The sequence below is a fragment of the Sphaerodactylus townsendi genome, linkage group LG13 (genome assembly GCF_021028975.2).
Source record: "Sphaerodactylus townsendi isolate TG3544 linkage group LG13, MPM_Stown_v2.3, whole genome shotgun sequence".
Classification (NCBI taxonomy): domain Eukaryota; kingdom Metazoa; phylum Chordata; class Lepidosauria; order Squamata; family Sphaerodactylidae; genus Sphaerodactylus; species Sphaerodactylus townsendi.
The window spans coordinates 11,611,081-11,635,717 of NC_059437.1; the positions used below are offsets into that span (position 1 = coordinate 11,611,081).

Genomic DNA, 24,637 nt, shown 5'->3' on the forward strand with positions numbered 1-24,637 from the left:
AAGGGTCCCCCAGCAAGCTCCAGCAAATCTGTGCAGGGAATTAAGGACACTGCGTTCAAGTCATAATAAATTCAGAACAATGGTGCCAAAACGAACGACAGTGAACTAAAAATGTAACAAAAATGGGAGGGGGGAAAAAAGACGTTCAAAAATAAAGTAATGCACCATTTAAAAAGTAGTTACACTGAAATGAAAAGGGAATGCATTTCCCCTTTCGCTGCTCTGACCAGTTAATGCGACGCAGCTTAGCAGCACCCCAAAAAATAATACTCAAAATCCCTTTTTTTTTTTTCCAAAGCATGAATTTCCCTCCCACGGGAAAGAAGGCGAGGAATGAGAGGTGGGCGGGGCGTTGACGTCACCGCACTCCCGCCGCCAATCCTCTCCCGCTTCCGTTTAGCTTCCTCTTTGACATCTCACGTGGGCGTGGCGCAGCTCGGGCAGCGCCTATCGGCAGCTTTCTTCAGAGGGGAAGGCGGGGCCAAGATGGCGGCCAAGGTGAGTAAAGGGGTCCGTTTGCTTCCTTCGCACCCGCCCGTCTCCTTCGTGGCTGCAGGGAGGGAAAGTAGCCGGGAGGCTGAAGTCACGGAATGGGGATTCCTGTTTGGGTTCTCTTGAACTCGAGGGGAGCGGCCGCGAGGGCCATTGAGCATGTGCAGAAGGCTCGCTTCCTCCAGCGCTGAGTTAACCGACTTTTTCTGCTTTGGGAATCGCCACTGGGATGTATGAGTGAATTCCCAGGCCAGGAAAAAGAATCCTAATTGCTGTCTTCTTCTGTTACTTTTTTTTCCCCTCCACGGAGATCAGGGTAGCGCTCTTTCCTCTCCCCTCCTCCGTTTTATCTTCACAACGGCCTTGTGAGGTAGGGTTGGCATAGAGCAGGGGTGGCCAACCTATGGCGCTCCAGATGTTCATGGACTACAATTCCCAGCAGCCCCTGCCGACATGGCCAATGGGCCATGCCAGCAGGGACTGATGAGAATTGTAGTCCATGAACGTCTGAAGCACCAGAGTTGGACACCCCTACTCTATACTTTACTCTCACCAAGCTAAGTACTCATTTTACGAACCTCAAAAGGGTGGAAGGGCTGAGCGAACCTCAGTCCAGCCACCTAAAGCTGACATCCGTTGGGCTTGAGCTCAGTTCCTAAGCAGAGCTTGGACTGCATTACTTCAACTCACCACTCTGCACCACGGGGTTCCTTTTTTTTTCTCCTTGTCTATTTTGACACGACTCGCTTTGGAAAATATGCATCTAAAGTACAGCACACCCTTCTCAATAGCTCATGTTAGTTATGCAGAAGCTCTCCATCTCATTTTTAAAATACCTTCTGATATCAGTCGTACGTTGAAGAAACCGATCTTGGTTATGACTGTCGAGACTTAGAAGTTCATTGCCGTTCACTCTTGGTTTTGCTTACCTCGTTCATACCCTGCCTTTTCTCCCACTAGAAGAGAACGCATGGTTTCCCTCTGAATAGACCAGGGGTAGGGAACCTGCGGCTCGAGAGCCGCATGCGGCTCTTCTGCCCTTGCACTGTGGCTCCACGAGCCGCTGGCCCCATCCTTTCCCGCCCTGCAGGCAGCAGGGCAGGTGCACCAATTGGCCACGGCTGGCTGGCCTGCGCCGCGGGCTTCCCCTCTCGCCCGCCCCGTTGGAGCGGGGCGGGTGCTTTCCCGGCGGCCGGCGAGGCCAAGCTGCTGGCCCCATCCTTGCCCGCCCTGCAGGCAACAGGGCGGACGCATCCATGCGCTTGTCAGAATGAGTGGAGTAAAAGGTAAAAAAAACCCAATATATACAGTGTTATCTTTATTTTAAATGTCAAAAATTATTTGCGGCTCCAAGTGTTTTCTTTTCCAGTGGAAAACGGGTCCAAATGGCTCTTTGAGTGTTAAAGGTTCCCTACCCCTGGAATAGACATTCCTTATGCATCCCATTAAGCCTGTACCTTGCTCTCTCTGCATGCTGTTCGTTCACTGCTAACTTCATTGCAGCTGATAACATCCTGAAGTTTAGCACCAACCTGTGTTTAAAGACACTGCTTGTTCGTTGCGACTACTCAGAGGCAAAATGTGCCCTTGTTTCAACAGGCTATCAAAATGTCTTTAAATAAAGTCTGGGACTTGTACCTGTGGGACCACCTCTCCAAATATACCCCCAAGAGATATAGATAACAACTTGTTGGCAATCCCTGGCCTGAAAAGCACCTGGATGTCCTCAACCAGAGCTGGAGCCTTTTTGACCCTAACCTGGTGGCACTCTCTGTTGAGACCTGGGCCATGTGGGACCCATGACAGTCTTGCAGGCCCTATAAGACAGAGCTGTTCTGCCAGATCTATGGCTGAGGACAGCAACAAGATCACAGCAGGCCTCCCTTTTCCCCAGAGGCATTCCGACCCATGTCCCTGGGCGCACACCTTTCAGTCACGTGGGAGGTGCCGGAGGGACCCCACATGTGACCAAAGATGTGCGCCCACAGCTGGCGCTCCACATACCCCCTGCCCTCCCTGCAGGCCGGCTTCTGCAGGAGCTGCCTCCAGGGATGCGTGGGGGAGCTCTGATCCACCCCTTCCTGCCCGCCTTCCCAAGCCCCGCCCCCTGCCCCGGGCTCCCTGTAGTCCAGCTGCAGTTGCCAAGCCTCCAGCAGCGTGCTTTTAAAAGCACTGAGAGCAGGGGGCGGAGCCCTACCCCCAAGCTCCGCCCCTGGCCTCCGGGCTTTTAAAAGCATGTCACTGGGGCCAGCAACTGCTCTCCCCAGGCTCTGGGGAGAGCAGTAATCCAGCTGCAGGAAGCCCAGTGGGGTGCAGAGCTTGGGGCGGGGTCCCACCCCTGAGCTTTGCCCCAAGCCCGCCTCCCCGGCCTCTGTGCTTTTAAAAGCACGTCGCTGGAGACCGGCAACTGCTCTCCTCAGGCTCTGGAGAGAGCAGCAACTGGGCTGCAGGGAGATCAGTGTGGGGGGGTCAGGGCTTGGGGAGAGGCTTGGAAGTGGGGCCCCATCCCTGAGCTCTACCCCAAGCCCCGCCCCCTGCCTCCATGCTTTTAAACACACGTAGCTGGAGGCCAGCAACTTCTCTTCCCACGCTCTGGGGAGAGCAGCAGCCAGACTGCAGGGAGCCTGGTGGAAGGCGGGGCTTTGGGGCAGGTCCACATCCCTGAGCCCCGCCCCCGAGTACGGGTGGAGTGCCCAGAGACCTCTACTTTTCTCCCTTCCTTTCCCATTCATATTTTTCCCTTCCTCTCCTTTCCTTTTTAATTCATGTCCCTTCGCCAGATTTATTAAGGCATCTTGTATGATATACTGTGTGTTGTATATAATTCTATTATTGTGAGCAGCCCTGAGCCCATACTGGGAGAGGCAGCTTAGAAATTGAATTATAAATAAAATAAATAATGCTGATGCATTTTCATCCCCCTCTTCTCTTAACATGCAGAGGGATTCAGGTACAATCTACCTCACCTTTATTTTAGCCGTAGAAAGAGTTCAGTTAGCTTCACAGTTGTTCAAATTTAAATCTTAGTCTTTCTGGTCCAAGTTGTGTGCACTGAAAGAAAGTGTGTTAAAATCTACTTGAAGTCTTCGACCTGCAAACCAGCTTTAAAGTTGAGCAAACCTCAGTTAAAACGTTTGAGACTCATGCTGAAATGTACATGTCAGACTTTGTAAGACTTACAGTGCTATCCTAAGAAGAGTAATGCCCTTCTAATCGCATAGTGTGCGCAAAGGGTGTAGTTCTGCTTAAGATGACAGTGGCGATCTTTAAATCAAACCAGTCCATGGCAAAGGGAGATGCCACATGTGTTTGGAATATGCTGCCACAGGAGGTGGTGATGGCCACTAACCTGGACAGCTTTAAAAGGGGCTTGGACAGATTTATGGAGGAGAAGTCGATTTATGGCTACCAATCTTGATCCTCTTTGATCTGAGATTGCAAATGCCTTAACAGTCCAGGTGCTCGGGAGCAACAGCCGCAGAAGGCCATTGCTTTCACATCCTGCTTGTGAGCTCCCAATGGCACCTGGTGGGCAACTGCGAGTAGCAGAGAGCTGGACTAGATGGACTCTGGTCTGATCCAGCTGGCTTGTTCTTATGTTCTTATATTCTTAGGCCCGGCTGTGTAAATGATCTGACTCCTGTTCAGACCTCCCCAGGTGTAGTAAAGACAAAACAGAGTCACAGTTCTTAGGCAGAATTTCACCCTTGTCATCTGGTGGAGGGTGACAGGTTTTTCAATCAAACCTGAATATCTGGATCCCAGCAATTAACTGGGCACTGAGATGACTGCATTAATCATTGTGCAGTTGTCATCCGAAAGCAAACGAATTAGTGCTTTTCAAGAACTGAACTAATTTCAGAAGACAAAGCTCTGTAGCTCTGAAAAGAATGTGACACCTGTTACAACAACAACAGCTCCATTTAACTAGCAGTAAAATTCTACGTGGCCTACCTACTAATCGTGACTATTCTGTGAGTGTTCATTCCCCCCCCCCCCCTTTCACCCATTTATGAAAACAGTAATGTGTAAGTCTAGGACTAAAGTGACTTGCCACAGCTCATGTGTGATGATGGTTTAAGATAGGGGGAGGCACTCTCTTTGGCCCAGCTGCCAAAAACTGTTTATGTCTACCTTTGAAGCAAAATGCAGGAGAGAGTCGAGGTTTGTTCTTGGTTAGATCTGTTGGTATTTGCTGGTGGTGTTGGTATCTCAGGGGTTCATCTTGTTCCCTTGTGGAGAGTATTGGCCCTGCAGTCCAATCAAAATGGTCTAATATGCCACAGTTTGGGATGTGGCATTGGGGGTTCCTTATCTGTGGTTTAGGATGTTCCAGCTTGAGGGGCGTAGGGGAACAGGAAGTATTATTTGCACTTCCTGTTTCTCCCCACACAAGCTGTATCCTAATCTCTCTCTATCTCATGGCTTAACTGCACAGTCTCTTTGAGAAAGGATTGGTCGTAAGGGCAAATTGTACGTGTAAAGGGCAATCTGTACGACAGTCAATATTTAAAGATCTCAGAAAACCCGAACAAAAGCAATCGTGAGCGTATGGCCGCACTCACGTGTTACGAGAACCAGAAGTACCCTTTTGTTCTCACCTTGTACAGGAAAAAATTAGAATCCAGATTTCTTCAGACAATTATCTGATTCCCTCAGCATGACATGGTTTGATTTAGCAGGTTCATTTGCACTTGTATTAAGTAAACATATTTTAAAAGTACCTCATGTTAATCTTGTGTTCCACTACCAGCAAATATTTAAACCTGAATGTTTGATTAAAAAAAACAACATATAAACTTGTGTAAACGTTATAGTCAAACGGAGGGCTTTTTGCAGAAGTTATATCTGCTGCATTAATACTTGGAGAAATTGAATGACATTGTAAAATGTGCTTCCCTTTATCTAGAACCTATCTTTCCAAGCAAGACTTAAAGCTGATGGTGCGTGTGAAGCCCTGTCAGGTTGCAGCCAGTTTATGGTGACTGCGTAGGGTTGGCAATTGAAAAGCAGAGGTGGTTTGCCATGGCCTTCCTCTGCAAAGTCTTCCTTGGTGGTCTCTCATCAAAATATGACTCTGCTTAGCTTCTGAAATCTGATGAGGTCGGCTACCATTCCACATCCCTCAGGGCAGATTACAGACTATGAACTTTAATGCAGTCCCTAGAACAGTGGTTCTCAATTTGGGGGTCGAACGACCATAAGAACATAAGAACTAGCCCGCTGGATCAGACCAGAGTCCATCTAGTCCAGCACTCTGCTACTCGCAGGTGCTTTTGGGAGCTCACATGCAGGATGTGAAAGCAATAGCCTTCTGTTGCTGCTGCTCCTGAGCACCTAGTCTGCTAAGGCATTTGCAACCTCAGATCAAGGAGGACCAAGATGGTAGCATTAGATCAACTTCTGCTCCACAAATCTGTCCAAGCCCCTTTTAAAGCTATCCAGGTTAGTGGCCATCACCACCTCCTGTGGCAGCATATTCCAAAACCAATCACACATTGCGTGAAGAAGTGTTTCCTTTTGTTAGTCCTTAGTGGCCATCACCACCTCCTGTGGCAGCATATTCCAAAACCAATCACACGTTGCGTGAAGAAGTGTTTCCTTTTGTTAGTCCTAATTCTTCCCCCCAGCATTTTCAATGAATGCCCCCTGGTTCTAGTATTGTGAGAAAGAGAGAAAAATATCTCTCTGTCAGCAGAGCCCTTTCACAGGGGCCGCCTAAGACCATCGGAAAACAGTCTTTTTATATTTTATATATACCAATTTTATGGTTGGGGGTCACCACAACATGAGGAACTGAATTAAAGGGTCGCGGCATTAGGAAGGTTGAGAACCACTGCCCTAGAATGAGATACCTAATTACCAATGTAATAGGGCTAGGATTATGGAAATCTGAAACAAGGTATAAAGTATTAGACGTTCTACGTTAACAATCAGAATAGTGTATTGCATAAGTAGAAGCAGATGAAGAGGAGGAGGAGTTTGGATTTATACCCTGTCTTTCTCTCCTGTAAGGAGATTCAGGGTGGCTTATAAGCTCCCTTCGCTTCCTCTCCTCACAACAGACACCTTGTGGAGTAGGTGAGGCTGTGAGAGTTCTAAGAGAACTGCGACTAGCCCAAGATCACCCTGCAGGCCTCATGCGTAGGAGCGGGGAAAGAAATCCAGTTCACCAGATAGGACTCCATTGCTTATGAGGAGGAGTGAGGAATCAAACCCAGTTCTCCAGATCAGAGTGCGCCGCTCTTAACCACTGCATCACACAGGAAAAAATGCCATGGGAGCAGGATCATACATACCAGAAACATACTATACAAAATGGCATAGTCCACATTCCTTTTATAAAAAGCCTTCCTGAATCGTTCAGTTGCACCTGTATAAAAATACACTTTTGAACAAATCCACTCTGTATAGCCTATGGAATGCCAGAAGCATGAGATCCTTTCTGACCTCAGGCAGGACTCTCCCAATGTGGAGGCCCCGATAGAAAGTGTTCATGTTGCAAGCAGTTGTCCATCTTGTCCATCTGCAGACCTCCTGAACGCCCTGCTCAGACGAACAAAGCTATCATAGCAGAGCATAGGAGGAGAGGGGTCCAGGGCTTTGTCCGGAACAGCTAGCAATGTAAACTGAACCCAGTAATTGATGGGCAGGCAGCGGAACGTCTTCCAAACAGATAATAACTGAGCTACAGCATTCGGTACCAGCTGGCGTCTGAGTTGGCTTTTTATGGAAAAAACCTTGTATAATTACAACTTTGAAATCATCCAGCTTGCCTAATAATGTATCAGCAAACCTATGGATTTTCCGTTCTAAAAAATTCATTTTCCATGGTAAAACACAGCACAGGGAAATGTTCTCTGGCCTAAAGCGTCCTGGTTTGTAAAGTCCTGGTATTTAATCAGACATTTAGTCTTTAATGTAAAGTGAATCCAAAGTGTTAATTACTGCCCTTTTAAAACCTCCTACAACCGTCCATTTTTCTGCTAATTAAAATAATAATAATAATAATACTTGCTTTTATTGGCTCATGCATCACTTTATATACCATAGTATTCCATGTTTTTACTCGCCTGTAATCTTCATATTGTTCTTTTTCACCTCCGCAACTTCGTTTGTCTGCTTCGTTTGTCCTTTATTTATTCCTACAACACAGTGAGTCTGTTTTATCTTTCATTTCCCATTGCAACTAGTTTGATCCTTTTTGCAGTAGCTGGTGACTCTTAGGTAGTAGAAACAGAACAGAAATGAGTTCTTTTGGAAGGAGATCTTGATACATAAACAAGCCACGGTACTTGTGTTGATTGTTTGTCTTCACTGCATACCTGAATTTACGGGATGCAGATATTACTGAGGAGAGTAGATGGCTGTTTTTGTTAAGTAAACATCTGACACCTAAAAATGGGCGCTTAAAATTAATGGGGAAAAAATACTTTTAAAACCTGGGGGAAAAAATGGGAAAACTGAAATGCATGCAATGAGTACGTGGTTATCAAGCCATAACTTATTTATGGCACAATTAGGACATTTACGGCCTGATCAAGATGTGGGGTGGGAGGTGGGAGCCAAATCCACTTGTGGAGACTGTACCAGGCTGCAGCGACGCATTTGCCCCTTCCACCAGTGCCAGGGGCACCCACACTGGCAGAGGGGGCAAAGACACCAGCATCCGGCTTCTCCTTAGTTCTGTGGCAGCAAAGACTGTGCATTTGTACAGAAATGGTCACATACAGGTGCAATAAACCAAACATCATTTATGAATGTCTAGTTTAACTTTCTGACATTGAAAGCATCGTACTGTTCGGTAGCATGGTCTCATAATGAGATGAAAGTGTATTAACTGGACAAAATTAGTCATATCTAACCAAATATGCCTTGAAAATATACCATGTACATCTTCGGTATACACAGTAATTATCCTTGTCTAATGCTGTAGCTTGTATTATTAAAAAAACACCATACAGTATTTGAGCAGCCCCATTCAGAGTCCCAGCGAACTGGGATGGCTCTTCCTGCTTCAGAGGGCCTTCTGGCAGTACAAGAGGAAAGGCAAGGAGGTCATCAAGGGCCCCTTTCAACCCTGTGAGATGGGACTTGTCAGGCATTTCTCACGGCAAAAATGCAGTGTCGATTTGTACATGGATCTAATCCCGTTTGCAAACATTACAAGACCTCTCTCTAAAACTGGAGAGTATAAGAAGCTTCTTGGCAGGAGCTAAGACTGTGGAGGCCAAGGAAGGATGAGATATTTGGCACGAGAAGCGTGTGGGGCGATGGCATCGTTGAGCTGTGGATGGCAAATGACAGACTGAGACTTTATTGGAAACTGTACTTTCCACTTTTTCTCCCTCATCCTGAGGTCTTGTAGTGTGTGAAAGCAGCTTTTCTTGAATTTAAGAAGTGATTAGATAAGAAAGGAGATCTATGTATTTTGGGCTCAGTCAAGGCTACGTAAAACCCTAGGGCACAAGATCTTATTTTGGATCTTATTTGTGGAACATCTTGTTGGAGGACAGTCGTGCCGTGCGAGACTTAAATTCTGCAGAGTGCGTAAAACTGGACTTCTTCAAACAGCTTTCCCCTGACTGTGTTGATACCAGCCAGCCTCTGTTCATCTCTGGTTACTTCTCCCCTCTAGTTTCCAGCTTTGGGGGGCTTCTTATTTTTGATACTGACAGTCTTAGAAATTTTAATTGATGTCATGGTTGTTTATTTGTATTGGTTTTAAATTAACGCTGTTCTGCACCGCCGTTAGCTGTTATGTGGCGTTTAACTTAAATCATTTTATGCTACACTGTTAACCATCTCAGCCATCTTGAGCCACTTTGTTGTGGGAGAGATGGGATGAATTTGGACAGACAGACAGAGGCAGGCAGGCAGGCAGGCAGACAGACAGATAGGCAATGCAAGAAATACAGTTTATTTTAAAATCCAAATACCGTTTAGTACGTTATTAGCATCACTTTCATCTTGGGTAATCTTTTAATTTGATCGTCCTTTTATGAAAAGGATTTCTACAGACACTTTTTGACAGTTCGTTGTGACGATGTATTATTTACATAGCATCATCACATCACGTGATGCTCTGTGGAGCAACGCAATTCAGTTTACTGACCGCCACTTCACAAATAACTCCCCCCCCCCCCAAGTGTTTTCAGATTACAGGTCCAGGAAATGGGGCTGCAGCTGTTACGGTAAGTGACTTGCCTTGCATCCAAACCTGCTTAGTATGACCAGTTTATATAATTTGAATCGCCTTTCCTCAACCCATTTGAGAAACTTTATATTTACGACAGCGCTTTTGAATGCCTTTCGTATGCTCCGTTTTCTCAAATTGGCTGTGAGAAGAAGTAGCTCATTGTGTTTAGTGAACAGATAGATAACGTTGCCGAAACAAATCTGAATGTCAATGAATAAAAGATGATGTCCTTTTTAAACAGCTGCATGTGTTTTTCTTGATCTCTCTGCCACCAGATGGCAAAATGGGCAGCTGTCCCTGCCACATTGGCATGTGCTTCTATTAATGTGTCCGCTGCCATGGAAGAGGAACCGAAATCCCAGCCAGTCAAACCGCATCAGGTAGGTTTTGTGAAATCTCTCTGAGCATCTGCAAAGAAAATAAATGAGCGCATCTCAGTTCGGCTAAGGTTTGCCTCTGAATTTTTATCTCACAAGAGGCAGAATAGGAGTGTAGAAAGGAGAATGGTTTTATTTATCCCATGTAGCTCTCATCTGTCTTTGGAACTGAAGGCAGCATTCCTGTGGTTCCAAACTGGTCCAACACTACCACACTCCCCCTGCTATGCGCAAGCACAGTACAGTTTGGGGTGTGTTCAAGGGCACTCTCTTACTTCAGGTGATGATGTCGAACAGATTAATGCCCGGCATTAACTGAGGATGCACCATGGGACAGTTCCTAGAATCCTCTGCTGCTTGCCAAGTTCTCTGATGGATTATAGAGGACCCAGCAGGTGTTTTGAAATGGAAGGGGTTGCATGAAGGCAAAAAACTCTGCATTAGGTAATGTGCATAGAAATGTTCATTATATCCCTATCAACCCCACAACTGTATCCTTCAGTGCCAGTTAGCACCTGACTCTAGTGCTCGCTTAAGCAGAGTCAGCTGGCAGCCAGTACTCCACAGGTGTCAAACTCGCGGCCGTCCAGATGTTATGGACTACAGTTCCCATCATCCCCTGCCAACATCATGCTGGCAGGGGATGATGGGAGCTGTAGTCCATAACATCTGGACGGCCGCGAGTTTGACACCTAACTCAGTCTGCATATATGGAGCGGCTCTTGCATGCCTGAAAGCTAGCTATCACATGAGCAAATCGATTGGTGGATTGGGGTAATGGAGAAGATAATCCTGTGCAAAGGATAAGAAGGAAAATGTGTGTTTGTTGGAAGAACCCGCAACGTATTCATTGTGTTTCTCAGACCTTTGTCACATGACTTGTTTTCTTCTTCTGCAGCTTTCATTTTATAACGAACCAACTCTGAAGTCAAGATACGTTGATGAAAAGCCTGGTGGCTTGCAGTCTGGGATTTCTTCAGTCAGAAAGTCAACGGGTTATTACATCGATGGGCTCAAGGTGAGAGATTATAAGTTAGGTAGCTGGTAAGAAATTTGTGTATATGTTTAGAAGAAGAAGAAGAGTTTGGATTTATATCCCCCCTTTCTCTCCTGTAGGAGACTCAAAGGGGCTTACAATCTCCTTGCCCTTCCGCCCTCACAACAAACACCCTGTGAGGTGGGTGGGGCTGAAAGAGCTCAGAAGAACTGTGACTAGCCCAAGGTCACCCAGCCGGCGTGTGTGGGAGTGCACAAGCTAATCTGGTTCCCCAGATAAGCCTCCACAGCTCAAGCGGCAGAGCTGGGAATCAAATCTGGTTCCTCCAGATCAGTTCACCTGCTCTTAGCCACTGCTCTTAGCCACTATTCCACTGCTGCTCACTAGCCACAAGTGAGCTGTTAGACCAGGGGTCAGCAACCTTTACCACCCAGAGAGCCATTTGGACCCGTTTTCCACAGCCCCGGAGATCTACTGAGCCGGAGAGGTATCCGGAGAGGCAGCTCTGCACGGAGCTGCCTCCAGTTTGGCCCCTCCACTCACCTTTCCTGGAGGAACACGCCCACACTACCCTCCGACCTCCAGGCCACACGGAGCCGCAGTATAAGGCTGAAAGAGCCGCATGCGGCTCCGTAGCCACAGGTTGCAGACCCCTGTGTTTGAGTTGCTGTGGAACAGTAAAGGTTTCTACAGACGTAAATAGGATTTGTTTAGCCCCAACATTTCCAGTAAGTTTCAACTTGAAAGGAGTTTGTCTTAGACAAATGCTTGAGAATAAAAGAAACATGTGCAACACACACACACACACACAAATCTTTCACCCAAACAATAACACTTTGGAGTTCAAAGCATTTTTTTATATCCACTGCGGAGAAGTTGAAAATGTGGATTTTACCACTGGCGTAGGAGGTTAAGAGCTCGTGTATCTAATCTGGAGGAACCGGGTTTGATTCCCTGCTCTGCCGCCTGAGCTGTGGAGGCTTCTCTGGGGAATTCAGATTAGCCTGTGCACTCCCACACACGCCAGCTGGGTGACCTTGGGCTAGTCACAGCTTCTCGGAGCTCCCTCAGCCCCACCTACCTCACAGGGTGTTTGTTGTGAGGGGGGAAGGGCGAGGAGATTGTCAGCCCCTTTGAGCCTCCTGCAGGAGAGAAAGGGGGGATATAAATCCAAACTCTTATTATTATTATTATTATTATTCACTGCTTCATTCCATTTACTCAGTCTGGAGAGTTGCCACAAGAATCTCCCTTCAGGAGAACAGGCAGAGTCCTTTTGTTAAATCCAGTGTGCACCAGGAGCTTCAGCGGACATCTCTCAGATAGCAGAGGGCAGGAGCTAGATTTGTGGACGGCGCTTAGTTTGCCCACCTTGTATGACATGTATCTTACCCGTGATTGGACTATTTTATATACGTGTATATTTGCTTGTGAATATTTGCCTGCCACTTTTAAGTCATAGGAACTGTTGCATATACGGTGTTTGATTTCTTCTTATTTCACTTTTGGATACGTTAAATTGCACTGTCTATGCCAGGGGTAGGGAACCTGCAGCTCTCCAGATGTTCAGGAACTACAATTCCCATCAGCCTCTGTCAGCATGGCCAATTGGCCATGCTGACAGAGGCTGATGGGAACTGTAGTTCCCGAACATCTGGAGAGCCGCAGGTTCCCTACCCCTGGTCTATGCTTTACTGTGTGTATCTTGCCAGAAGCTTGGGGTGCCGTGATTCTTTGTTTGGTTCCCACGGTCACACACATTTAAGTTATTTAGTATCCGCTGTGGATAATCATGTCACTCTGGAAAAAAAAAAATCCAAAATGCAACAGGCAGGTAATATCTTTATTAGAATCATCTGAACCATCACAAAATAGCAGGTTCACTCAGACACTGCCTCGTACGGAATGTCTTCTGTTCTTATGGGGAGGGCACGATGTGTGCCCAAAAACCAAATCTTAATTGTTGTTTGCACAGGACGTTGTCCTGTTGTTGACGGAAGGGTTGAGCAAGAATGAAAAATGTCCTGCTCCTGGGTTTGTGTTGCAAGTCTGCCTCATATCTTTTGACACTCACCAGTTCAGAGAATGCCCCCCCTCCAAAAATATCTTTGTTGTGTATCCAACCTGGGAAAGGGAGTGACCTCTTGTGGTGTGAATCAAGCATAGCTTTTCAATACAAGTGTTTTCACCCCCAAAAATGGGCTGCACAAATGAAAACAAATCCTCTTAAAACATGTGTTTTTGTTGTCAACTCAATTAAGGATGTGTATTCCCCAGCACATCTCAAAGTGTGTTGTGAAAGCTGGAATCATTTATGTTTGGGGTTGGATGCTTATGCAATTTGAGTTCGGCTCCATTCCTTCCTGGTGCTTAAAAATTTGATGCATTGCAATGACTGAAAAAAGAAGCCTCAAATATCCTGTGACTTACACACTTGTCGTTTTTTTTGGATCCTGGTCAATATTAATTTTTTTTTAAGTTGGAAGAGGGTGAAATTTGTATATATTGCTTTAATTTGCAGATATTGGCTTTCACTGATATACAGTTACTCAATATAATCTTTTCTTGCACACTAATGTTATTGGGTAAATATTTACAATATTGGGGGAATTGTTAACACATACTCTTCTTTGGCCTGAATAATTATATGTTAGACTTTAATCTAGAAAACGGGGGGGTTGGACAGGCCATTCATGATTGAAGGGGAAGTGAAGGTACCTGTTCCCCTTGCCTCGCCTTGGCCCTGCCTAAAATCTGAACAGTGATATGAGAATCTACCATTGTTTGTTCTTAAAATGGTACAGAAGCATTACATGCGCACCCTGAGTTGGATCCAGTTTAAAACTTCCAGGAATGGATGCATAACTTCCCCACTTGCTTTATACAACACTCCAAAATGGCCCCCCAAATGCCATTCCCAAGGGCCAACCTCCCCCACCCTGAAGCAGCACGGGGGGGGGGGGGGATTGGAGGGCTGCTGCAAGTAGGTGAATTGCTGAAATTTGCCCCCTTGTGTATGGTAAGATCCAGTCCCTTGACTGCTCAATGCAGTTGTACCCAACCTTTTTAGCAAATAACTTTCCTTTTTCACGTCAGACTGAGGAAGTGTAGTTATAAAATTGAAAGTTTTTCCGTCTAGGTTTTGTTCCTCCTGCAACTTTGTCAAGGTAGTGATTTGATATATGTAGATGAAAGTGTAGATTTCTGACTGTTACAATAGCTTTCAGATGGAGAAATCTGTACTTTGTTCTATTTATGCAGAATGTTTATTTCTTCATAAAAAATGGAGTAATATCTTCAATACAGTTTGGAAAAGGTGGGTGAGTATAGTCTTTCTCTATTCACATGTGGCCAAGTAAATCATGAACCTTATTATTTTTGTTGTTTATTTCTTTAAAGCCTTTATTAGCACCCTTCTCCCCTGTGAAACTCAAGGGGGCTTCCAAAATAAAGAAAACAATTGTGAAAACACAATAAAAACAATATGAACGACAATGTAAAAAACACATAAAAGGTCACAATTTAAAAACTGTAATCAGGACTGTTAATAAATAAAAACTTACAGGCTGTTGTGGTTTTTCCTGGATGTGTGGTCATGGTCTGATAGTTTTTGCTCCTGACATTTTGCCCCCATCTATGACTGACATCTTCAGAGGCATGGCACAGTAAGGCCCCTTCCGCACACGCAAAATAATGCATTTTCAAACCACTTTCACAACTGTTTGCAAGTGAATTTTGCCATTCCGCACAGCTTCAAAGAGCACTGAAAGCAGTTTGAAAGTACCTTATTCTGCATGTGCGGAATGAGCCTAAGATATGTTTCTCTCCATGTCACAGTGTGGAGTGGTTGTATAGTGACAGACTCCTTAGATGCCAGCCATAGATGTAAGCAAAACATTAGGGGCAAAGTCTTGGCCACACTGCTCGAAAAACTCAACAGCCAGTTGATTTTGGCCATGAAAACCTTCAACAATACAATAAAAATGAAATCAGTCAAATGCTGTCCTAAATAAAAAAAAAAAGTCCTCAACTATCTCTTGAAGAGCGACTGTAAGGGGGGCAGACCCACATCCTTGGGGAGGTTGTTCAATAATTGTGGGGCTGCCACCCAAAAGACCTTTGCTTTTCCCACCAGGTGACATTATCAGATTGGTAGGATTATAATCAGTGGGAGGAAGACATGCCCAGATTTTTAAAAAATGTTTTATTTAGTTATTTGTTTTGGGGAAAGGTGTTGCTGTACTGTTCCTACAATTGTTACATGGTTGGTATTTATATTATATTTCATTTTCATCTCTGCATACATATGCCATTATAAGTAAAATTCCCAAAGTGCAGAGGGAAAAAATCTTCAAATATTGTACTCTTTTTTTTATTTTTAAGATGCATATGTTTATCTGAAGAATCCCCCTCCAGAATTTCTTCCAAAAGTTGGTGCAATTACAATTTCTGGATTGACTGGGATAGTCCTAGCAAAGAAAGGTAAGGGGTGCACATTCTTAGCTTTCTGTGGAGGGAAAATATTATTTTAATAAGAATCCGCACTCCAGATTACACACTAGATCACAAAGGCAGGTATGTCTGTAATGACTGGTTGTAATTATCTGGAGAAGGGCTAAGGCAGAGGTGTCCAACTTTGGCACTTCAGATGTTCATGGACTTCAATTCCCATCAGCCCCGCTGGCATGGCCAGTTGATACTGATGGGAATTGTAGTCCATCAACATCTGAAGTGCCAGAGTTGGACACACCTGAGCTAAAGTTAACCAATAGTACCTTACTTGACTGGCAAGAGTTCTTAAAGCTGAAGCAACCATACAAACTGCTGCCTATGCAGCCATGTAAAGTTAACTTTCAGTAACTCTGTGTGTGTGTGTGTGTGTGTGTGTGTGTAATTTTTTTCTTTGCAAACCCCCTCTAAAAACTCATTTCTAAGACTACAGATTGATCAGTATTTTCCAGAGAACATAGCTGTTTCTTTAGTGTGCCTGTGTATGTAATTCTGAACGGTTACACAGTGCAAACCAAAAAAATCCACACAAAGAGATATGGGGGGGGGGGGGTCCCATGAAGCTCCTCCACGAGGCACCTATCACAAGAAGTGCAGCTGACTCGTAAATTACATGTATGGAATGCGCACTAGTTTTCTGTGCATTTGCCCATTAATGCTGTGGGCTCCCTATGGGAGATAGACCCTGTTTGTTTCTGTAGTTTCAGTGGCCCATGAGGATTCTCTCCCTCCTTGGATCGAATAGAGAAACCTATGCTTGAACACAGGCACATCAGATGGAACTAATGGAATTCTTATTAGGGATGACAAGGAATTAATGTCAGCAGCTTTTAGTGAGTTACATCATCATTCAGAGATTGTTTATATATAAGGTAAAGGTAGTCCTCTGTGCCAGCATCAGGTCATTACTGATCCATGGGGTGACATCACATCACAACATGGACTAGACAGACTGTGTTTGTGGAATGGTTTGCCATTGCCTTCCCCGCTCATCTACACTTAACCCACCCACCCCCCTCTCCAAGCAAGCTGGATTCTCATTTTACCTACCTCGGAAGGATGGAAGGCTGAAGCAACCTTGAAGCAGCTACTTCAAACCGACTTCCGTCAGGCTTGAACTCAGGCTGCGCACAAAGTTTTGACTACAGCAGTGGTTCTCAACTTTCCTAATGCCGCGACCCTTTAATACAGTTCCTCATGTTGTGGTGACCCCCAACCCTAACATTTATCCATTTTACAGATGGAGAACACTGATGCAGAGAGTCTTAGGTGACCCCTGTGAAAGGGTTGTTCGACTCCCAAAGGGGTCCTGACCCACAGGTTGAGAACCACTGGACTACAGTATTGCAGCTTACCACTGTGCGCCACCAGACTTGTTTGTGTCTGCATGCTTCATAGTAATTACATAGTCATCCTTGGATGTTTTTTCTTTCTGGCAGGATCCAGATTTAAGAAGATTGCCTATCCTGTGGGACTCAGCGCATTGTGCATCTCTCTTTGCTACCCAGCTCAGTCAATAGTTGTTGCAAAGGTAAACTCTCCGTAAGAATGTATGAATTATTGGCATGCTTCCATGTTGCTTTTTCTTTTCTTTATTTTTTGCCAGAGTCTCACACCTGGTTAAGTCAGACTTTCAATTTTGAGTTGAAAAACCTTTCATAGTTTGCCATCTATAATTACAAGGTTTTTCTTCTGTTATTGGGTGAATCACACACTTTATTGGAGAAGTCAATTAGTCTTGCTTATGCAACAATATTTTTAAAACTGGTGATTCAGTCTAATAATGTGTCTAAATTTAAACTAGGTATCAGGTCGAAAGCTATATTCTGCAAGCCACAAAACCTATGAAGCAATAGGATCACTCTGGACAAAACCATCCACGTCAGAAGTGCCCCTAGTCCAGGATAAAGTTGCCAAGGTAAGCTGTTTTTAGTGACACCAGGTAAGAACCTTTCAGTCATTTACATTTCAGAGGCACGCACCGTGAAGAGGAACACATCTTATCATAACTTGCCTCTGAAGATGCTAGCCATAGTTACGTGTAAAACGTTAGAAGCAAAAACTAGCGGACAATGGCCGCATAGCCCAGAAAACCCACAACAGCCAGTTGATTCTGGCCATGACAGCCTTCAACAATACATTGTTTTTGAAGTATGTGTATCAAAAAAATTAGTATTTACGACTGTCGGGCATCACTAAGGCACCCTTTGAGGTTGCTCAGGTTGGGTTGGGCAACTCCTGGTAAACCAGACTATTTTGCTTGCCACTCAGGGCCAGATCACTGCCCACAAAGCCATCAGCACTGCTGGAGCCGAGTGTTACAGAAGAAGGCAACAGGTGTGACTTATGCCCAGCATCATCTTCCAGACCAGCCACATCCAAAGCATATCCCCAACCAGTGGGCAGCTCTACTGGAGCTCAGCTTGCCCCAGTTGGGTCTGGCTAGGTAACAACCCTTGTCTCCCACTCACCTGGCCAGTTTGTTTGCTGGTACACCGACATCTTCACCGGGAGATGCTACATTTCTTTCAGCACTTGGGCCTTGCTTTGGCTTAGAGCACCGTGCTGGGCAACTTCTGAGCTCTGGCTCTAGATGAGCAGTTTCCTGATCAACCTCAGTAGTGGAAATGTGACATGGTTACCTTCACTCCTGAGGTTTGGAGCTAGATGGGCAGAAACTGATTCCTGGATCCTAGCATCTCCTGTTGCTGGAAACTGTGTAAGTTGCTAAGAAACTCTGGAAGCGTCCTTCAGAAGCTGTCATTAATTGAGATCAGAGGAAGAGCTTCTCCTGCAATCCTAATTAATCCTCCTGATAGGGCTCTCAGTTTCTGATTGGCTGCAGCCCTTAAAAGCTGGTCACACCTTAAAGTGGTAAGTAAGAGGAGATTAGGATCAGGGGACACATGTTCATGGGTTGCTCTTTTAATCCCAGTTTCTCCTCCAGGGATTCCTTCAAGTTTTAAGGTGTTCAGGAATAGAGCAGGTCAATTTTTACTGACTCCAGGGTATCTCTTTTGGCCTTCACCATTTGCTCAATTTTAAACAGTCCGGCAGATCTGGTACTTTTTCCCCTCCATGCAAATATAACAATAAGGACTTTTGCTTGCATCTGTGCCCCAGTAGGCAAAGATTTTTTTTTCGTTGAGAAAATGAAGAAGAAAAAGAACAGTTGGATTTATATCCCACCTTTCTCTCTTGTAAGGAGACTCAAAGGGGCTTACAAACTCCTTTCACTCCCCCCCTTACAACAAACACCCTGTGAGGTGGTGGTGCAAGGGCTACAGAAGGAGGAGCTCAGAAGAAATGTGACTAAGCCTTAGCTGTATGCAGGTTCGAGAAGTGTACCCAGCTAATCTGAATTAAGCCAGGATAAGCCTCCACAGCCTGCAAGCAGCAGAAGCTGAGGGAATCAAACCAGTTCCTCCAGGATTAGAGGTACACCTGCTGTTAACCACTACACCACTGCTTCTTCCAGGGGAGGGGTTAACATGCCTACCCTTCTCTCTGCATGCGGTCCCAGCTTCCCACACTGCTGCTATTTATAGTGAAAAAAAGTATGGGAACTCTTTGCATTGAGAGGTCTCATTTAGTCTGGACTCTCTGTCTCCTAAATTTTTTTTAAGATAATAAAGTGTCCCTGTGCCACCAAAACACTACATGTCACTGCTTACCCATCGGGCAAAGTTGCATCACAACTCTTACTAGCCCGGCTGTGTTTACCAGGGGGTTTGCCATTGCCTTACCTAGTCATCTACCTGTTACTCCTAGTAAGCTGGGTAGTCATTTTACCAACCTCAGAAGGATGGAAGACTGAGTCAACCTTGAGGTAGCTTACCCGAAACTGATTTCTGCAGGAATCAAACTCAGGTGGTGAGCACAACTTGCTCTGCAGTTCTGCAGCTTACCACTCTCCACCACGGACCTCCTGCAAAAGGACCATTTTAATAAGGCCTTTTTTGCTTGTCAGCCTGAAGATAGTTATTCACCATGGCTATATGCCCCTGCTATATCTAATCCTAGGGGTGACCCTATATAGTAGGATGATGGCGATCCTTATACTCCAGATGTTATGGATTCAGTGGCCTTATCAGTTCTCGCCCAGCATGGCCAATTGGCCATGCTGGCAGGGGCTGATGGGAATTGTAGTCCATAACATCTGGAGTACCAAAGGTTCGCCACCATGGCTATAGGGTTTTCAAGGCAGGAGACATGTGGAGGTGGTTTGCCTGAAGATAGTTATTCACCTGTTTGTCAAGTAAGATGTAGCTCATCATGCCTTTTCCGTGCCATCGTTTGTATTACACTGGAAAGAGCTCCCATATTAGTACAGGAACATAGCGATGTTTATCTTGTATGAACTTGTTTCTAATGGCAATTGACCCTCTTGATACTTTATAGAAGTATTCAGCAGCCATTCTGTTTACCACAAAGTGTGAGTGAAACAGTTGTAAAATGAGTTGGGCAAGATATAATACTGTCTTACTATAATTCCTTCCTACTACAGGAAGCTCCAGTCTCTAGAACAGATCAGAGCATCTCAGAAGTGCATACGGCAGCTTCGGAATCAGAGGAAAAGGCAGAAGCACACCAGACACCATTTCATGCAGGGAAAACTGTTGCCGAATCAAATTCAGTGCCTTTGATAGCTAAAGTGAAGGTGCCAAGTGTCATATCAGGTATGTGGGAAAATTAACCAGTCACGTGACTTTGGATTTCCTGCACTGGGCCAAGAGTGGAACAAGATGGCCTCTTCCACCTCTAGATTTTTTTTCCACTGAACACATCCTCTGCTGAAGATCTTAACCTGTCAGAGGGTGTCAAATTAGGTGGAACACTATCAAGGTTTAACACAGAACATTTGACTGTCACTTTTAGAGGGCAGGGTTTGGGGGTTTTTGTGCCCTCAAGTTATATCTAACTTAGGGTGACCCTATAGAGTGGAGAGGCGGCCAGCGGTTCTGGTATATCTCAGATGTTTGCAAGTGACTGCTACTCCCTAACTGGCCATGCCTGGCAGGGCCTGATGGGAATTGTAGTCCATAACATCTGGAGTGCCAAAGGTTCAGCTCCAATGGCAGCTATAAAGGTTTCTCAAGGGCAGAGAGACATGTGGAGGTGGTTTGCCATTTAGAACATAAGAACACTAAGAACAAAGCCAGCTGGGATCAGACCCAAAGTCCATCTAGTTCCAGCTCTCTCTGCTAATTAAGAAAGTGGCCATCTAACTCAGGAGTGCCTCTTTGGGAGCTCACATTGCAGGGATGTGAACGCGAATCGGCCTACCTTCATTTGGCGTTGTTGTGCTCCATCACCTAGTCTGTTGTTCAAGGCATTTTGCAATCTCAGATCAAGGGAGGATCCAAGGATTGGTAGCCATGCATCGGAACCTACTTCCTCCATAAATCTGTCCCAAGCTTCTCCTTTTAAAGCTATCCATAGGTTGGGAGTGGCCACTCACCCCGGCACCTCCTGTGGCAGCATATTCCAAACACCAAATCACACGCGTTAGCATTGAGAAGAAGTGCTCTCCTTTATTAGTCCCTAATTCTCTTCCCCCCCCCAGCATTTTCAATGAATGCCCCCTGGTTCTAGTATTGTGAGAAAGAGAGAAAAATTTCTCTCTGTCAACATTTTCTACCCCATGCATAATTTTATAGACTTCAACCATATCCCCCCTCAGCCGCCACCTCTGGCCATTGCCTGCCTCTGTGCATGACCCAGGTATTCCTTGGAGATCTGCCCTCCAAATACTTGCCAGGGTCTGCCCTGTTTAGCTTCTTAGAACTGACAAGATCAGGCTAGCCTGGGGGATATCCCAGTCCAGTTGTAGAGCTCATGCTGGTCTGTAAGCTCCAGACCACACAAGATGGTGGAGATCTGGTGTTTGGATCCCCAGAGCACACAACTGGAACTATAAAAAAGCAGCCGTGGGGTGAAGCAAGATGAGCCGTGGCACCGGAGGGCTAAATTCCCTTCCTCCCCTTCCCCCAATCAAAAATCCTTCCTCCGGGTAGTTTGTATACCTTTTTTTGGTACCTTTAAGCTATCGGGTATAGGGGGTGTTGCAGTTTTGATGGGAAACAGTGTAGAGAGAGGAAAGATTCAACCCACTTTACTAGTCATGCAACGTCTACCAGTGGCAACTTCTGGCTGCACGTTTACATGTTTGGGGAATGCAAACATGGGTGGCCAGTGTTGCATAGTGTCTGGCCCTAGACGATTGAAGTTAGTTCCGTAAAAAAAAATTCGTGTTTTTTCATGATAGTTTTACATCTGTTACCCCTAGTAAACGTGGGGGGGGGAGGGGGGAGAGTAGTTTTGCCACAGTCAGGCATGGCTCAGTCCCACCAACTCCATATGTTCCCAGCAGCACACAATGGAAGAAAACAGGGAAAATCCTTCCTTTGGGCTACAAGCCCCCCTATGCAACTCAGTGTGCTGCGTCTTTAGCTGACGCAAGGGAGCATTCCCAGGCTGAAAGCCCTCAGGAAGTCAACTAAAGTCACCTCCACCCATGGGAACCCCCCAGGGCTACTCTTACTGGCACCAACGCAGCCTCCTGCAGTGGAAGAGCAGCCCCCCAGCAGCAGCAGCATACACACCCAGGCACCGTGGAGACACCCAGAGCCAGGGTTAGTGCCTCTACCACATAACCCAATTCATTAAAACCTCCCCAGAAGGAGGAAACGGCCGGACTCTTCCCTAAAAGAATAACAAATATATGTACATGAATGGAATTGTAAAAAATAAGGGAGCAAAGGAGCAGAGCAAAGGAGGGGGGCGCACCTCAGCGACTGGGCCCTCCAAAGGCCCGGCGGAACAACTCCGTCTTGCAGGCCCCGCGGAATTCACCAAGGTCCCGCAGGGCCCAGACAGCTGGAGGAAGAGTGTTCCACCAGGCCGGGGCCAGGGCCGTAAAGGTCCTGGCCCGTGTGGAGGCCAGCCGCATCATTGAGGGGCCAGGAACCACCAGTAAATTGGCCTCTGCCGAGCGCAGAGGCCGAGTAGGGACATATGGGGTAATGCTGTTGAAATGAGGAAAACCTGAAATAGTTACCCTCTACTATGCACAGAGCAGATTGAATTTAAAACACTTTTGAAGACAACCCTCAAACCATAAAGACAATAGGGTTTTTTCCCCCAATAGCGAACAACATGCTCATGCCTAGTTTACATCTGCAAGAGAATGAGGTAGTAAAGGTCGGAGGGGAGGTGTGTGTGGGGGGGGGGGGTTATACTGAACTGTACCACTTCAAATTGAAGGTGGACCATCATGAAAGTGGATGAAATTTTATAATGCTCCCCTCTAAAACACTCCCTTCAAATAGAAAGCCAGAACAGCAAGAGTAAAGAGGGGGTAGCACCCTTTTCTCTATTCCACGTTATTTTTGTATTCCCCCCCCCTCCCCCAATGGATTGCACTGTGAACCTGATATTGGTATGAATGGTGTTGATTTTATGATGCTGGCGTGTGACATTGGAGTATAATGGAGAATTTTGCCTGTCCTGGGGATCCATTCTGTGGAGTAGAGAGTATAAATGATCTTGTTGAGGGAGATGCACACAGCTGCAACCTTTTTTCTTTATTTAATAGATGCAGTGAAGGTACAAAAGTTTACACCTGATCCCAACCTCATGGACCACGGCCAGTCCAGTCCAGAAGATGTGGATATGTACAGTACAAGAAGCTAACACACCAGACTGTCTTGCCTCCAGGATGCAATAGTGAGGGACATTATACTGACAGCATAAAACGATTTCCAAGTGTTACTTTGTGTGGTGGGATTGGATCAGGTATTTTTTTAACCATCCCTGTACAGCCAATTTACTCGTCCTTCATTGCCTCTGTATAAATTTTTATGACTTCTTGTTACCAAATATTGTCTGATTTCTGGAATTGTAGGTAGTCTGTTGACAGAGAGAGCAACACTGTTGTATAGGCACTGGGATTATTCTCAGATGAGATTATTGTTGTCATGCTGGTAGTTAATTTCAAATAGACTACTATGCTGCTTTTGCTCAGGCCCAGGTAGTAAAAGAGAATTATTTAGAACTGTTTCTCTTTCTGTCTCCCTTTTTGGCTTATTTCTGATCCAGGGTGTTTTTATCTAAAAGATAACGTTCTGCAACCACGTTGGCTTTTGACATTTTGTTAACAGTAGGGGAGAAGGAAGCAGCTCTTAGTAACAGTGGTTTGCAGATAATGGTTGTGTTACATTACAAATGGTATTTCCAACACGATGCTAAGGTTGGAGGAATGATTATAAGTGTAATTTTACAGTTTACCAGAAGAACATCATATAATGGCCAAAGGAGCATTGGGGTGCTGTGTGGTTTCCGGGCTGTATGGCTGTGTTCTAGCAGCATTCTCTCCTGACGTTTCGCCTGCATCTGTGGCTGGCATCTTCAGAGGATCTGAATTGAAGTTAGTTCCATTAAAGTTAGTTCCAGATCCTCTGAAGATGCCAGCCACAGATGCAGGCGAAACGTCAGGAGAGAATGCTGCTAGAACACGGCCATGCAGCCCGGAAACCACACAGCACCCCAGTGATTCCGGCCGTGAAAGCCTTCGACAATACATCAAAGGAGCATTGCCTCTCCCAGGATGCCTCAGCAATCCCCACAACTGTCTATTCTGTCTGGATCCAATTCGAACCATAGATATATAGGGCAACTGCTAAAGGAGATTTCTGCTGCAAGGTAGATTAAAGAAAACCAGAAGGTCACATCCTGCATGTGAGCTCCCAAAGGCACCTGGTGGGCCACTGTGAGTAGCAGAGAGCTGGACTAGATGGACTCTGGTCTGATCCAGCTGGCTTGTTCTTATGGGGTTTGTAGTTCTTTGGCAGAAGATGCCTGTGTCCGCCTTTACTGACTTGGTTGTCACCAGTGCGGGATAGCTCTGAGGCACAGGGCAGGATCTGAATGCAGAGTGTTGCTTGCCATAAGTGGTTATGTGCATGGTGACCAACATTCCCTGTAAGCCGAACAGGTGCGTGGCCACACGGCCTCCGTGTTGGTGCTGAGAAGAGAAGGGGCCACCCGACGGGGAACTCTACC

General features: G+C 45.7%; 1 protein-coding gene across 2 annotated transcripts; it reads left to right on the top strand.

Moving 5' to 3' along the window:
- Window positions 1-423: 423 nt before the first annotated feature.
- APOOL (apolipoprotein O like) lies at window positions 424-23,630 on the top strand. Of its 2 annotated transcripts, none has more exons than XM_048514906.1 (9): window positions 424-498; window positions 9,967-10,071; window positions 10,967-11,086; window positions 14,327-14,381; window positions 15,449-15,547; window positions 17,014-17,105; window positions 17,379-17,492; window positions 20,082-20,253; window positions 23,172-23,630. In XM_048514906.1, the coding sequence occupies exons 1-9, from the start codon at window positions 487-489 to the stop codon at window positions 23,267-23,269; spliced, it is 867 nt and encodes a 288-aa protein (XP_048370863.1). In that variant the 5' UTR covers window positions 424-486; the 3' UTR covers window positions 23,270-23,630. The 2 variants fall into 2 exon arrangements, with proteins under 2 accessions (XP_048370863.1, XP_048370862.1); XM_048514905.1 differs by lacking the exon at window positions 424-498 and adding an exon at window positions 8,333-9,686.
- Window positions 23,631-24,637: the final 1,007 nt, after the last annotated feature.

What these genes read in the sequence shown, in the direction of transcription:
- APOOL (XM_048514905.1), top strand. Translation starts at nt 9,573, where the DNA reads ATGCTCTGTGGAGCAACGCAATTCAGTTTACTGACCGCCACTTCACAA. An exon ending in ATGGGGCTGCAGCTGTTACG is followed by an intron (nt 9,687 to 9,966) that starts GTAAGTGACTTG and finishes CTCTGCCACCAG; the next exon opens with ATGGCAAAATGGGCAGCTGT. An exon ending in ATTACATCGATGGGCTCAAG is followed by an intron (nt 11,087 to 14,326) that starts GTGAGAGATTAT and finishes CTATTTATGCAG; the next exon opens with AATGTTTATTTCTTCATAAA.